The sequence below is a fragment of the Astyanax mexicanus genome, chromosome 19, assembly GCF_023375975.1.
Source record: "Astyanax mexicanus isolate ESR-SI-001 chromosome 19, AstMex3_surface, whole genome shotgun sequence".
Classification (NCBI taxonomy): domain Eukaryota; kingdom Metazoa; phylum Chordata; class Actinopteri; order Characiformes; family Acestrorhamphidae; genus Astyanax; species Astyanax mexicanus.
This window is the reverse complement of record NC_064426.1, coordinates 43,615,433-43,632,651: the sequence shown is the minus strand read 5'-3', so window position 1 is coordinate 43,632,651 and position 17,219 is coordinate 43,615,433. Positions and strand designations below refer to the sequence as shown.

The following is a 17,219-nucleotide window of genomic DNA, read 5'->3' as shown; positions in this document are numbered from 1 at the left end:
AGTAGTGCATCTAAACAGTGGTGATGAAAGTTCTATTTCAGTATATTAGTGCATCTTAAAAAAATCTGAATATCTTTGAAAAGTTACTTTATTTCAGTAATTCAGTTCAAAAATGTGAAACTCAAATATTATATAGGTGTTTTACAAACAGAGTGATCTATTTTAAGCGTTTATTTTTTGTTGTTGATGATTATTATTAAGCTTACAGCCAATGAAAACCCAAAAATCAGTGTCTCAGAAAATGAGAATATTATATAAGACCAATTGGTATTTTGGGCAGTGTACCAAGTCCTGCTGGAAAATGAAATCCGCTTCTCCGTAAAAGTTGTTAGCGTGATTCCATATGCGTTCCTTCATAATCTGATAGATCACTTCAGTATTTATTTACTATGTAGGAAAAACTAAAAAATATATATATATATAAAAACGTTGAATGAGGAGGTGTGTCCAAACTTTTGACTGGTTCTGTAAATATATGTTGTATTACAGCAAAAGGAAAACAATAGACGCTAAACAAACAAATAAAGATGAAAATGAAGCCTGTTACAAAAATGTGCTGATATTATAAATGATGAATATACTTGTAAATCAGTGATGAGAAAAAAGATGCAAAAAATAAATTAATAAATAAATAAAATGACCAGGACCAAGTAAATTCGATATATTTTGTAATTTTTATTTCAGTATGAATTTTTCTACCGTTCGTATGGTAGAATCAAACAATTTACACTTTTTTCTTTAACAAAACAAAAAAATAATAAAAATAATAAAGAAAGGAAAGAAGAATGGCACTCAGCTAATAATATATTTGCTACATAAACATTTACATAAACCGTAGGAAGATACTCACTATACACTTAAGTATTTACATCCGTGATAAATAAAGCTATACTGCTCAGATTTAAGACTCACTGAAAGACCAGCCAGTGCACTGGAGCTATACTCGCCTTAACGAGAAACCTTAACGAGCCTTAACGAGGGAACCGAGAGAGCGGGAGAGAACTAAAGCAGGCACTCAGAGCAGGAAAAACTAACAGAGATTGTCAATATTGAATTTAATCATAAAGCTTATCTGTAAATAAAATTTTTGGTGTAAATTAAAGAGAATTCTCACTACTGTAACTACAGTTTACAGGCACATTTTCACCAGCTCCACTTTCAACAAGGCATTTCTGATTCATTCTTCTTTAGGGATGTCCTGATCCAATCTAATCCAAAGCTCTGAATGCTGATCGTCAATCAGTTCGACCCAATTCAAGTCACTTAATGCCGATTATCGGCCAATCCCATCCAAACCAAGTCTCTGAATGCTGATCATCAGACAATCCGAATGTATAATTGGAGCAGCATTAGCATTACCTGCTAACGGTCAGCTGCTAATGCTAATGCTCCAGCCTTAGTGCTGGAGAAATTTGGGAATCTAAACTTACTGTAGATAAACAGAAGAAGCTCTTTACTCACCCAAATAAACAGTTTTCAGCAGAGAAATCTGTGTAGATTAACATCCAGCACTCTTTTAACTTTATTATTAGTTTTATTTACTTAACTTAGGTTTACTTAACTTAGTAAGTCAATACAGTGTAAACACAGTCGTTGATTTTTAACCATTTAACAATGTGCAATCTGAGCGTCCAGCTGAACTCCGGCACTGAAGTCATCGTCGTCTCTTTTTCATTACTTGTGAAAACAACAACGCAGCGGTTTATTATTATTATTATTATCATAATTATAACAGCCTTTATCAAATTATTGAGGAGAACAGAAAATAAGACTATACAGAGAATATATATATTTAATATATAGAAATGTAAAAATACACTTATTGCCTGTACATATCAAAGCGCACATATCAAAGTCTTTCCTTTCTGAAATCCAGGAGAAGCCTCGTTTATGATTTTTGGTAACCCACATTCTGTCAGACCTGCTGATTAATGATAATACGAGTGTGTGTGTGTGTGTGTGTGTTTTTACCAGAGAGCGTGATTTGGTTTAGCGCGAAGAGAGAATTCCAGAATTAGGTAGATAAAACTCTTTGGGGTTTTTGAGAGAAGAGCAGGAATCGTCTCTTGCATAAAAACACTCAGATAATTACTTATTTACTTACAGCTGAGGAGAAAATAGGGTACAGATACAGTACCAGGAAAAAGTTTGGACACTTTTCTGTCTTTTTATGAATTTTTTTTTATATCGTAAAATTAATATTTAAAGACTATATTAAAGCTCTACAGGAACACATGCTGAAATATTTGTAATAATAAACAATATGTTAGAATTATACTTTCAATTCTTCTAAATAAGCATAAATAAGACTATCTTTGAGGACAGATCTGCACACTCTTGGTATTTTATACTGTTGACTACCTAATTCTGTATGTGTCCCTTAAAGGAGAACTCCGGTTTAAAATGGACTTTTAAAACGTGATAAAAAGTTCTTATCTTTGTTGAATATCTCTCCTCCGCTCTCCTGCAGCTTTCTGAGATCCAGTATTTTGTGCTCTTTGCCCAACAAGGCTTTAGAATAGAATGAGTGATATGGGGCATATTTTACCCTGCAGATAAATCACTTTTTACATCGTTATTCAGCTCTAAGTAGCTCCACACTTCATTGGTAGAATCCGGAGAGCTCTGACATTTAAAACAAGGCTTTTAGAGCTTTAAAACTGAACAAGAAGTTTATTAAAAACGCTTTTTACACTACTGTACATAGTGTAGGTACATCTATAGGTGCTGCTATCTTAAATTTAAGTCACAATAAGTCAACCGTCGAATATTATGAATAGTAAAACTTTTTGAGCAATGTTTTTAAAGAAGTTTGTTCTTTTTTTTTGCATTCTAATATCGACAGTAACCAGATATTTTTTTTTTAAGCAACAGCTGGAATTCATACACTTCTAAGGAACAAAAATTAAATTTTGCAATCTACTCAACGCTTAACTTATTCTGACTTTAATTTATCAAGATTTACCTACACGATGGGATGTAAACAGTGGTTTTTACTAAACTTCTTGTGCAGTTTTAAAGTTGTAAATTCCTCGTTTTAAATATCAGAGCTCTCCGGATTTTACCAGTGAAGTGTGGAGCTACTTTGAGCTGAATAACGGTGTAAAAAGTGATTTATCTGCAGGGTAAAATATGCCCCATATCACTCATTCTATTCTAAAGCCTGTTTGGTCAAAGTGCACAAAATTACTGGATCTCAGAAGAGCTATTTAACATAGGTAAGTACTTTTTTTTTTTTTTTAATCACGTTTTAATAAATACACCCAAATCCATTTCAAGCCGGAGTTCTTCTTTAACCGTTTTTATAATCTTTTGTTAATGTTAATCTACAATGTAGAAAATAAATTAATTAAAGAAAAACACTGAATCAGAAAAAGGTGTGTCCAAACTTTTGACTGGTGCTGTAGGTAAAAGGTAAAGATCTGCATAAAAACTCCTTTTTTTTTAAGGGTAGGCGTGGTGCGTTAGATGAGTGGGCGTGTCCTATTTATGTTTTATATTTGTGGGTGGGGCCAGGAGGGGGTGGGGGAGACCAGCCTCATCCTCCCTCTATATAAAGCTCTTCAGTCCTCTCCACTAGAGGGAGCTCTCTCACACAGCCCTGAATCTGCAGCAGCAGCGCCACCCTGAGGGAGTTTAGTGCCTCTTCATGGAGGAAACCTTCTTCTTCCTCGCTGCCAACATCTCGTAAAACGGATCCCTGCTGATCGCCGCCCTGAAACAGAAGAGGAGAAAACAGCGCAAGTGTTTCATAAGTTTCCATTAACATCATGCATTAAAAAAAAGCACTGTTTGAAATAATGTGTTACAGAACGCAAGAAATATCGCATTACATGCGATATTACATTTTTTTGCTAATATGTTTGATACAATATAAAAAAAACTATTGTTATATATTTAATTATTTTTGTGCAGCACTTTATAATTTATTTGCTACATTACATTCATTATGTCTACAATAATTTTATGTAAATTGTAATTAGTTCCTTTTTACGAAATAAACAAGTATTTGTAGATTTTATAAATGTGTTGCTGGAGTATAGTCCTGAAATTAATTTACAAAAATACCCTGAAATATCATTATTTCATGGCCATACTGCCCAGCTCTATACTCCCCTGGAGTGGAAGAGAGAAAAGAAAAAGGTGTTTTAAGTTTTAGTTATTATTGTAGTTTTAATACTATTATTATTATTATTATTATTATTATAATATATATATATATATTTTTTTTATATAAAAATGTATATTGTAAAACATTTTGGGAAGTTACCTTTTACAAAATAGAAAACATTTATATATTTTGTATTCTTGAAATTAAGTTTAAAAAAAATTACATATTTCGTCAAAATAACCAAAAACTTAGATCATACAGATCTATTGTATATTTCCTGAAAGCAGTCTATTTTGTTTTCTTATGTTTGTGTGTAAAAATGCAAACAGTAGAGTAAAACATAATATTAATGATTTTAAGCCTTTATGGCTATTACACCATTTTATTTAATATATATAAATGTTACATGGCATAACTACATGTGAGTATTAAATACAAATCTGTATGTGTGCAAGAATATGTAAATAAGTATATTTATATTTTATATTAATAAAATATATAACATATTGATACTGAAATATTGTCCAGTTCTGACTGATTTTTTTTTTTACCTTAAGGTGACACAAACTATTGATGAGATATATATATATATAGAGAGAGAGAGCATCTCAAAAAAAACTTTCTCTTTGAAAAGTTACTTTATTTCAGTATTTCAGTGTAAAATGTGAAACTCATATATATTATATAGATGTATTAAACGCTGATTGATCTATTATAAGCGTTTATTTATGTTATTGTAGATGATTATGGCTTACAGCCAATGAAAACCCAAAAACAGTGTCTCAAAAAATGTAATATTATATAATAAGACCAATTGGTACTTTTTTTTTTGTTACGCAGTGTGCCAAGTCCTGCTGGAAAATGAAATCTGCATCTCTATAAAAGTTGTCAGCAGCAGAGGGAAGCTGTAAGATATGAAGTGCTGTAAGATTTTGTGGGAAAACAAAACTGCACTGAGTTTAGACTTGATAATAAAACACAGTGGATCAACACCAGCAGATGACAGACATGACTCTCCAAACCATCACTGATCATCAGTACATTTTACATTTTATTTGAGAAAAATCAAGGGAGCAGAGTCTGGAGGAAGAGTGGAGGTTTTATGGAGATGCAGATTTCATTTTTCAGCAGGATTTGGCACACTACCCACACTACAGAAAGCACCAATTGATCTATTGATATAATATTCAAATTTTCTGAGACACTGATTTTAATATTAAGCCATTACAGCCAATGAAACCCAAAAATCAGTGTCTAATCATCAATAATAAAATAAATAAATGCTTAAAATAGATGACTCTGAGTTTAATATATCTATATAATATATGAGTTTCACATTTTTAACTGAATTACACAAATTAAGTAACTTTTCGAAGATATTCACATTTTTTGAGATGGCTCTATATATACACACTCCCCCGAGTGTTCAAAAATGGCAAAAATCTAATCAGAGCTAAGTGTGAACTCTGTGTTTAAGGTGATAGTGAACAGTGCTCAGTGTGAACTTACTTGATGCTGTTGATCCACTCGTCCTTCTCCTCGGTGGTGGGGGCGGAGATGCGGTAGAAGGTGTGGTTCCCCTCCACCACCCGTCCGTCCGCCTCCGTCTTACACGCCTTTATCACCTGATCCTTATTATCCGGGATAAACAGCTCGAAACAGTTCTGAGAAACAAACACATCACGTTCATCCACAAGGTGGCGCCACAGCATCTCTTATTCCTGAAGTGTTCAGTCTGAGTTAAAGTCTGATTATGGAGTTTTTCCATGTAAATTCTGAGTTCACTGTTTCTGAGGTTCATAAAATTGCAACTAACAGTTATTTTGATAATCCATACACCTGTACATTATTATTATTATTTTTTGATAAACCAATTAGGGTTAGGGTTACTCAATTATTGATGGGATAAAAATAAAGGAAAAAAAAATAGATTTATTTTCTCAGGGGGCGTCTGTGAAAAATATTACTCAGTGATAAAACTCCTGCACTAGGACTGCAATTGTAAAAACTTTTTTTCTCGGTCACATGACATTGCAGCGTGCAGTAGCTCCTCTATTTCCACTCGCAAAGTGTAATTACGGTGCGCGGTAGTAGACAAATATCTATTTTATTAAAGGCGAGGAGACGAAACTCAGAGATGTGCGTCCGGACGGGACTAAAATTACCGGAGGAGCACGGAGTTCAGAGAAAAACAGTAGATAATTCAGCCTGTAATTTTCTCAGAGGACGTCTGAGAAAAACACCTACATGATTGTTCTGGACGAGAATAAAATCAAAGAGAAAATTACCCCAAAACCCCCTGAGAAACTAATCCTGTCCAGGTAGGGCTTGAGAATGAGAAACATCTTGTTTAGCTACTTTAGCAGCCTCTAGTAAGGAGTGAGTAAGAGGGAAAAAAAATGATTTTGGGCATAAAGACAGCTAATTAGTTGCCAAATATTTTAATAATCAGTTTAATTGATTAGTTGTTGCAGCCCTATGTGAAATGGAAGTAAATGAAGGAAATCTCACCGGTTTCTTGTCCTCCACTTCTCGGATGCTCAGGTTTTCCAAAGGAATGATTCCTCTGGGTTCTTTATCCTGCAGGAGAAAAGAAGACGATAAAAAAAAAAAGTAATATCTTTGCATTAATTAAGTTAATAAAGAATAAAGCTGGACAATATGGCAAAAATCTGTGTCACAATTTATTTCTTAATTTTGATATAAACAGTATTAAAGCGTTCCCCTCTTTACAGAGTATGTGTACGTGATTACACAGTGATAGAGCTGCTGGGTAATACGATAAAAAAAGATTATAATATCAATATATATCAACATTTTCACGATATACAATATTTAATATCATTTTGACACCGAAACAGTTCAGCATCAGCAGTGTCAGATTCTGTGGTTAAAATAATCTACTGATACTGTTATATGAAAGTACTGATATATTAATATTTTATTGTTTTGATGAGGATATCAAGAATATTGTCCAGCTCTACTATAATATAATATATAATATATAAATACATAAATATATTGGGTACATTAGGGCTTGACTATATAGCCAGAAATTTATATTTAAATATATTATTACCATCCCATATTATTATCAAATCAAGTAAAATAATATAAAAGCTATTATAAATAATGCTGCCAGCACCCACAATGAATGTAAAGCACTCAATGAACAGTCACTTAAAGCCTGTAAAAATATATACTGAAATATCACCATTACTAAAACATTTCACACTGCGATATGTATTTGATATATATAAATAATGAATTATTGTTCAGTCCTAAGCTACATTTACATTATCAGTCTGAAGTGAATTCATTATTATTTTTTGCCTTAAATGTGACAAAAACTCGGCAACCAAAAATATTCAGCCGAATAAAAAGCGAGTGAATGATAGAATACAATAAACTGAAACATTATTCATTTGTTTTAAGTCTTACAATTAAGCTATTAGGATAAATTTGTTGTGTTACTTGCCAAAAATAAATAAATACACAGTTCTTGGACAATTTTGATATATTTTTACTTGCCAAATCATTTTCGGTGTATCTGTAGTGTCTATAATTGTACCAAGTTTTCAGCTTGGTTATGTGAACGTAGTTTAGGACTGACCAATTTTATACATTTTTATCAGTATCACAACAATAATGACACAATCTGTTCTCAAAAATAAATGTGAAACTTAAATGTATAAAACATATTTTGGTTTGTTTAACATTTTTAATGTATTAAATAATTCAGCATGTGTTTCTGTATAGCTTTAATATAGTCTTTTAATATTAAATAATATTAAAAAATCATATGAAGAAAGAAACACACTGAATGAGAGGAGAACAGGGTGTTATTGGTGGAGTCCCGCTGGGCGTGTACTTACAGTAGTGTACTCGAAGTAGTAGAGGCAGTTGTCTGTGAGGATGAACCACCGTCTCTTCCAGGTTTTGACGCGTCCTCCTGCGGAACAGAGCGGGCGAGGGTTAGAGGGCGGGCAGGCGGGCACCGGGGTCCTCGCAGCACCCAGCGGCCCGACAGTGGAGCAGCCCACAAGCAGGACAGACGAATGAGCGAGCAGACAATGAGCGCTTCTCTACCGATGACCTGATATCATCTCACCATCTGCACCTCAAGCACTGCATTCCTCTCCAGCAGCCCCACACCATGCCCAAACACTGCCCAAACACTGCCAGCCAATCAGCTGCACTCAGCCGGGCACTCGTACCACGCTGCGGAGTTACCACACTACTGATTAGAGGTGTAACGATGCACTCTATTTTAAAATGACTGACATATCCTTCGTTCTTTGCTTACGCCCACTGGTTCTCCAGCCTACACTACTGGAATTCTGACCTCTGCTGTTCAAACAATGCAACTGTATGAGATTTCATAATAACAGAAAGTTCAAATATTTTGTATTGTGAAAATGTCTTTAAATACTGACATAATATTTTTTTTTTTTTTACCATTTTATGCTAGGGGTGGTGGCTTTTTTATTGTTAATATCGATATTAGAATTGCATCATATCGACTAAAAATTAAGAAATATATAATAATGCAGATTTTTGTCACATTGTCCGGGGAACAAACACCTCAACTGTCTACAACCATAGACATCATATACTTAGACGCCGCATAGGCTGCCTCTTTTATATTATACTTTATATTATGCTCTTTAACAAAGACAAATATATGTGGTATGGCATATTAATGTGTGTATACATTTATTTATAAAATGTTTAAATGTGTATGTACATATAAATATAATATTCATTCTTTAAACACTTATTAATATACCATACTGTCTTTGTTTTCAGCATAATAATAATATAAAGTATTACAGCATGAAAGCAGGTATTTGGGTATCTGTAATGTGCGACAGCATCCAGAATCATAACTACATCTCTGCTGTTCGTAACAAACCAAACCGTGTATAAATCAGGTATAAATTGGTAGAGTTGTGATTATTATAGTTTTATTAAACACCTTCCTAAACGTAAATTAATGCACTGGGGGCTCAGGAGACCACGCTGACACGGCAGCTCTAATAGATGGAGTCAGTCGATGCAGCGTCTATGTATATGATGTCTATTTCTACAAAAGCCGGCAGTTCCGCGGTTCTGCAGCACCGGATGCAGCTGATTTACGAGCTGCCGGGTTTTCTCCGCAGGGTTGTGGGTTCAGTGATCTGGATTTGACCTCTGAACTCTTCTGCTCTCGTTTCCTCAGCTGGAAAACTAATTCTGACAGCGAATAGCAGCTAAAGCGCTAAAAGCAACACGAGATAAAATAAAAGATACGAAACTACGGACTACAGACGTCCAGAACTAAAAAAAAAAAAAAGCATCAGAATAATTTAACTGAAACTTTCTAAATTGAGCACAAAATTCACCAATCACTTAAAATAAAGTGAAAATTCTAAGCAAGAACGATTAAGAGGATTTTTCCCCAAAATAAGCAAAAAGATTTAGAGCACACATGTAGATATGTGTAGCAACCTCACTCACAAGATATCACCTCACAACTTGATGTGGGCATATTTACATATATATAGCAGTATGCTCAGTTCATACACTTCTATCACACATCACTGTGTATTTTCTTTCTCTCACCAAAATGCACGATAGTGTTGCACTTTTGCACTATTTTAGGTCACTATTTTTGTACTAATTTGTACCATTCAGGTCTATTCACTGCACTGAGAGTAAATGTACCACCTGTCATAATTATTAAACAGCACTTTTAAACAGTAAATAATACTGTATATTTTTTCTGCTGGTTAGAAGCTAACTGCATTCATTAATGTTCATTTTTATTTTAATTAAGTCCTAAAATCCTTAGGAAATTCTAAAAAAGTTGCATTTTAAGCGAGCAGCGCACACAAACATATATACACACAGAAAAGAGAAGAAATAGCTGATTGATTGATCGGTTTTTTGATAAATTTTTAGGATTATTGATCATTTCTGAGCACAGATACATTCAGAGGCGTCCCAGATCACTAGTATGAGGAGATGTGTGGAAGACATGGGACTATTTTATTTTTCATTTATTTATTTATGTTTATTAGGAGTGGGACAGAATATATATATTGATATTGCGATATATTATATAGTTTTTAACCACGATACAATATATACACACACGATACGTGGCGTCAAATATGGATATAGTTATTAAAACATTAACGCCCTAAACTCCCTAAGATCCACCCCCTAATTAGACTTACTAAAGTTACTGCTTCAAGGGTCTGGAGGCGGGGCTTGTTATGCTAAGAGTCTTCCAGTAATATGTGGGCGGAGTCTTCATCTCAATTCCTAAAGAGCAAATAGTTTAGCTTGTGCTCTAGCTACAATTATTAACTTTTTTTCATCCATTAGCTTGTTATTGTAGCGTTCAGCTAACCCCGTTGGACGGTGGACGGTGTGGTATCGCTGGCAGTTATGTCATCCAGGTGTTAAAAGCCAGGTGTTGGGCGGGGTCTATGTTTCTGTATTAGGATAATGAAGTGTCCACAGTTTATATTCTGCCTGTATCTTAGTAACGAGCCTCACCAACCACCCTCCAATACCACGTAAACACATACACACACCCTGAATCAAGCAGAAAACGCATTATCTGATATCTGAAAGCCACTGCACTCGCAGACCATCACTGCAACAGTGCAACACACACACACACACACACACACACACACACACACACACCTCTGCTTCATTAACGAACAGCATGAAGAACAGCAGCCCAAGCACTTTGGTTCAGGTGCAGTACTCCGGATCAGTCCGGCACCGCGCAAACACCAGGTAACACGAGCCTCCGTCCAATAACTGATCATCAAATCAATCATAAAACTCAATATACTTATAAATGTTAACAAAATGTATTGTTGGTTAGGGCTGCAAATCTATTAAAAATCACTATTTTAGTAGTCAAAAGTTTTTTGTCATTGATTTAGTCCCTCCTCTTCGAGCTGTGCATTTCAAATCCCCAATTTTGCCCTAAAATTTATATTTATAAATCATTTCATTAATCTAGACTAATCAAATATGTATTCTCTATTTTAGATGTAAATATAAATATTATAGTTCAAATATTTGTATAAAATATATATATATATTTTTATTTCTGTCTCTCTGCTTTCTATATTGCTTCAAATTAAAGCTGGATAATATATTGATACTTTATCGTATTGTGATTATGAACAATAAACATATCAAGGATAAAAATAATTATCAGCTGTACATTTTATTACAGAGAAAAAAAATGATCCTGTTAATTAAATAAAAAAGTAAATAAAAAGTAGTGTACTATAAATGAAAGAGCAATTAAATAGCTAAATAACAGAATCTGACACTGCTGCTGTTGTATTTTATCTTCGCAGCGACTCTGATATATCAGCTCACAGATGCAGCCTTGTGCTGATCCACATCACCCTAGGAGTGATGAGGGAAAAGAGAGAGCGCCATCTGCTGTACTGTACCCACCCAGAGAAAGCATGGACAACTGTGCTCTCTCAGGGCTCCGGCAGCTGATGGCAATCTGCATGACTGGGATTCAAACCAGCGATTTTCCCATCATACTGGCAGTTCCTTAGATACTCCGTAAATAAACCTGTATGTAGACTATTCCCTGCAGCCCTAAAGTTGATGATATTGTTTCCTGATTTGGTTTATTTGTTGGTGTTTTGTTTCGTTGTTTGTTTTTTAGAGTGCCCGTTTCAGGTGTTGGCGCGTGCCCGCCCAGACTGGCACCACGATCAGAGAATACTGCAGCTCCCAAAGTGAAAACGGACAGAAATAAATGAGAGATTTGAACACCACAGCAAACAGTGAGAAGCAGTACTCTTCACTACGGTGGTCACACAGAACCCACACCCCCAAGCACCTGGCAACCACCCAGCAACTGCCCGGCAACCGCCTGGCAACCTGCCCGGCAACCGCCCGGCAACCCACAGACAGAGCGGCACGCGGACAAACAAACCACCAGCATGATGAAAAATAACGCCTGGTTTATACAAAACACATTGCAAAACCTGCAACCGGCCAATGGGGCTAAATTACATCATACACAGAGACACGCCCCCAAACAAAGATACGTGTGTAGATCATTTCATTATTGCATTTTTAGAGCTTGGAGTGGGCAAATATCATGATATTTTCTGAATAAAAAAAACAATTTCAAGAATACACTACTGCAACAAGAAAAATGAATGTTAGTATTGCATAATATATGATATAAGCGTAACTGAGATATAAAAAAAAACAAGAATTTTATCAGATTTGTAAAAGTTGATGATATAGAATTATTAGTTATGATAATAATAATAATGCACAGATATCTCCATATATTCAGGATTAAAGTAAAATAAATGATACTTAACAGACATAATCTGTTTTTAGTAGATATATAATGGGAAATAATGAGAACAGTGTGAATTTTTCTTTGGTAAAAACAGTAAAAAAGTAGAACCCTGATGTGATAATTAGGGGTGGGTGATATGGGTATAATATTTCAGGGAATAATATTCACAATATTGAAAAATGTGTACGATACGATATTATTGATCTTTACATATAGAAGTTAATCACATATATAGAGTTAATCTCAGAAGATGGAGATTTGTATCTGAAGAACACTTTTATATAACAGTGATTTGAATATTTTACACTTTTCTATATATTATAACTGAAATATTAGGAGGTTATTTTAAATAAAAAAGTGAACATAAATGTAACGAACAATGAATTTTCGAATTTTCATTTTCCCTCTATTATGTCCTAATCATAAATTTTAAAGGGGTATATTTATTTATTTTACAACTATTCTTCTACACATAGACAATTTTATTTATTTATTTTTATTTTTTTATTTTTTTTACAAATAGCATCTTTATGTATAAGTAAAAAAAAAATACGAAAAATATTCTATACTATGATAACTTCCCTACTTTCTACTAATTTTATGCTACATCAATGTGTATCTATATATCTATACAATAAACTGTCCTGGGTGCACTACTCATTTTGACCACCAGTGGGCGACCATATGTTCACAACAAATATCACACTACATTAATGGAATCACTGTTTTAATGTGATTTTCTAAAGGGGATCATTGAGATTCTATATCTTCTACATATAGAAGCTAACTCAGTTAGTAGATAGAGTTTTGCTTCTGTCAAAAACCTGTAAACAACTCTAATGTGGCAGTGATATTTTACACTTTTCCTTATTATAAACTGAAATACAAGGATGTTATGTTTAAAACGTGTTTAATATAAAAGCTTACTTTTCCTTTTTTATTAAATGTAAAGATAACAATGGATTGCACATCACTTTAAATGTTGCTTGCTGTTCACAAATAAAAAACTGACGTGTGTAAGTACTAAAAATCTAGTAAGGAACAAGGGTGTCGCCATGTTAATCAACACAAATTTATATTGCAATATTACAGTATATTTTTTGTGAAAACCGATTTCGCTCTACATGATGCTCTGGTTGATCTCCTTGTGGCGCTTTCGCTTGTAGAGCTTTCGCGTTGGGGTGTGTCTCTGTGTGTGATGTCATTTTATCCAAAGGAACAATCGCAACTTGCGCAACATGCTGAGTATAAACCAGACATAACAGAAACCCAGAACAGAAACAAACAAACAAACAAACAAACAAACAAAAGCACAGATATATAAACCAGACCAAACTGATGGAGGGACGAAATCAGCTGAGAACTAAAAACAAACAGAAGATGAACCCGGTAAAGCTAAAACAGAGGGAGCAGAGGGGAAGGAAGGCATGGCAGATCACCAGAAGCACCGCACAGCGAATAGAGATGGGCTAGTTTCTGAGAGGTTTTGTTTGGAGGTGGGCGGGGCGAAGCAGGTGTACATACCTCCTGAGGGAAAGACAACAGCCAAAATCATGGGGAACAAACAAACAAACAAACGAGGAAGAAAAGAAAACAAAAAGAAATCAAATTAAATAATAAGAAATCATATCCACCCCCCACGCTGCTGATCAAAGGAGGGGCATCTTCCCCAAAACAGCAGATAAAAAACAGAGGAAAACAGTAAATCAGACTCAAAAACCAGCTTCAAATTCTATCTATCTATACATAATCTATCTATATATCTATAATCTATATATGTATAATATATATATCTGGGGTTTAACAGAATAAAAAATAAAATGTTGGGACAGTATGGAAAATATAATACATTATTTCTAATTTCCTTTGATTTTTATTTGACTGCAAACCATATAAACAAAATATTTATAATATTAACATATTTATAATATTTAATATTTATAATATTAACATATTTATAATATTTAATATTTATAATTTTAATATTACATCCTAATTTTAAATATAAAATTTGGACGGGGCATTTAAGCTATAGTAATGGTTCAAATAAATATATTGGGTTTATATCTTCTGCTACAAAATAAAAGTCAATGTAAAAAAAAGAAAAAAAAGAAACATTTAATTTCCACTTTGTTCTATACTGTCCCATTTTTTGTTTTATTTTTTAATAATCTATCATTGTGTATATATAATGTTATATAACATTAATATACACATTTATTACACATCTAAACTGCACAATTGTCTACTATGTTATGCTACTATTTAAAAAACAAAGCTTTATCTATTTATCTATAAATGAATAAACAGTTCTGGGTGAATTACCCATTTTGACCACCAGTGGGCGACCATATGTTCACAACAAATTATGTATACAGTACCAGTCAAAGATTGGACACATTTCTTCTCTTCTCATTCAGTGTTTTTTCTTTCTTTTTATAATTTTTAACATTGTAAATGTAATATTTAAGACTATATTAAAACTCTACATGAACACATGCTGAATTATTTAGTGAAATGAAGACACTGAGATTAAAATACCAGGAGTGTGCAAATCTGTCTTCAAACATAAAGGTGATACTTAAATCCTATCCGGACAGGATTATTTTCTCAGGGGGTTCTGGGGTAATTTCCTCTTTTATGTTTTTTTTTTTAGTTTTTATCCTCTGTGATTTTATTCCCGTCCAGAACGATCATGTAGGTGTTTTTCTCAGACGTCCTCTGAGAAAATTACAGGTTGAATTATCTACTGTTTTTCTCTGAACTCCGTGCTCCTCCGGTAATTTTAGTCCCGTCCGGACGCACATCTCTGAGTTTCGTCTCCTCGCCTTTAATAAAATAGATATTTGTCCGCTGCCGCGCAACGTAATTACTGTACACTTTGGGCGTGCCACGGCTAAACGGAGATCCATGTTAAAAAAACACAACAGAGAGTGGAAATGGAGGAGCTACTGAACCCCGTGATGTCATGTGACCGAGAAAAACTAAAGCCTAAAAACTCACTGATCCTCCTGTTTCGTCAATTGAAGTAGAAGTGAAGAATTTAATGTATAAAACATATTCTGGTTTGTGTAACATTTTATTTACTAAGTAATTCAGCATGTGTTCCTGTAGAGCTTTAATACAGTTTTAAATATTAAACTTACAATGTAGAAAATCATAAAAATGAAGAAAACACACTGAATGAGAGAGAAGGTGTGTCCAAACTTTTCACAGTAAATGGGCCACATTATTATATAAGGACAGATGGTCCACTCATCTTCGCCCTCCTCTTCACAGAGGCAGCTTTCTGATTGGTTCCCGAACAGTGAATACAGTGATCTGTTACTCTGGTTCTGAAGAAACTCGGACCCCGAAATCCAGGATCCAAAACCTACCAATCAGTTTACAGTCAGGAGGACCAGAGGAACAGCGTGAAGAGAACCAGCGATATCTGCTTTGCTGTAAATTAACTCCCAAAAACTAGATGTTCACTTACAGCAAAGCAGAGCTCAGATATCACAGGTGACTCCCAGAGTTAAATAACCAGATATTTATTAGTGTAGAAAGAGAGAGAGAATGAGAGAGAGAGAGTGGGAGAGAGAGTAGATTGGTGTTTTCGTTAAACTTCTCCAGGTCCTTCATACACTCTACACTCATCATCAAATAAAAAAAATATATTCAAAATAATATCTGCACCCAGAAGGAATGAGAGGAACTAATATGAATGAAACTTGGTGGGTAGTCGTGCTAAACTATAGTCATTATAGTAGAGGGTCATCTTCAGTCTTCAGTATCTTTCGTGAAAGTCCAACCCTTTATCTTGATGGAGACGACCCACGACATCCAGAAGGTGTGGTATCTATCTATCTATCTATCTATCTATCTATCTATCTATCTATCTATCTATCTATCTATCTATCCATCCATCCATCCATCCATCCATCCATCCATCCATCCATCCATCCATCCATCAACCTCTTCAACTCCATCCATCCACATCCTATTAGGAACCTCTACAGCTCCATGCTGAGACACATCCATCCATCCATCCATCCATCCATCCATCCATCTATGTATCTATCCATCTATCCATCCATCTATCCATCTATCTCTATCCATCCATCCATCCATCCATCTATCTATCCATCTATCTATCTATCTATCCATCCATCCATCCATCCATCTATCCATCTATCTATCTATCTCTATCCATCCATCCATCCATCCATCCATCCATCCATCCATCCATCCATGAACCTCTTCAACTCCATCCATCCACATCCTATTAGGAACCTCTACAGCTCCATGCTGAGACACATCCATCCATCCATCTATCTATCTATTTATCTATCTATCCATCCATCCATCTATCCATCTATCTATCCATCTATCTATCCATCCATCCATCCATCCATCCATCCATCCATGAACCTCTTCAACTCCATCCATCCACATCCTATTAGGAACCTCTACAGCTCCATGCTGAGACACATCCATCCATCCATCTATCTATCTATTTATCTATCTATCCATCCATCCATCCATCCATCCATCCATCCATGAACCTCTTCAACTCCATCCATCCACATCCTATTAGGAACCTCTACAGCTCCATGCTGAGACACATCCATCCATCCATCTATCTATCTATTTATCTATCTATCCATCCATCCATCTATCTATCCATCTATCTATCCATCTATCTATCCATCTATCTATCCATCTATCTATCCATCCATCCATCCATCCATCCATCCATGAACCTCTTCAACT

General features: G+C 34.6%; 1 protein-coding gene across 4 annotated transcripts in view; it reads right to left on the bottom strand.

The window, feature by feature from the left end:
* Nucleotides 1-655: 655 nt before the first annotated feature.
* Nucleotides 656-17,219, bottom strand: part of cyth1a (cytohesin 1a) — a 90,540-nt gene continuing 73,976 nt past the window's right edge. For 3 of the 4 annotated variants that reach the window (XM_049468137.1, XM_049468136.1, XM_049468138.1), the window contains exons 10-13: nt 7,987-8,065; nt 6,623-6,691; nt 5,621-5,775; nt 656-3,715 (exon numbers count right to left, since the gene is read on the bottom strand). In XM_049468137.1, coding sequence (XP_049324094.1) covers nt 3,637-3,715; nt 5,621-5,775; nt 6,623-6,691; nt 7,987-8,065 — 382 coding nt within the window. In that variant the 3' untranslated portion in view covers nt 656-3,636. The remainder of the gene's footprint in view (nt 3,716-5,620; nt 5,776-6,622; nt 6,692-7,986; nt 8,066-17,219) is intronic. The other variant, XM_049468135.1, reaches the window with a different exon arrangement.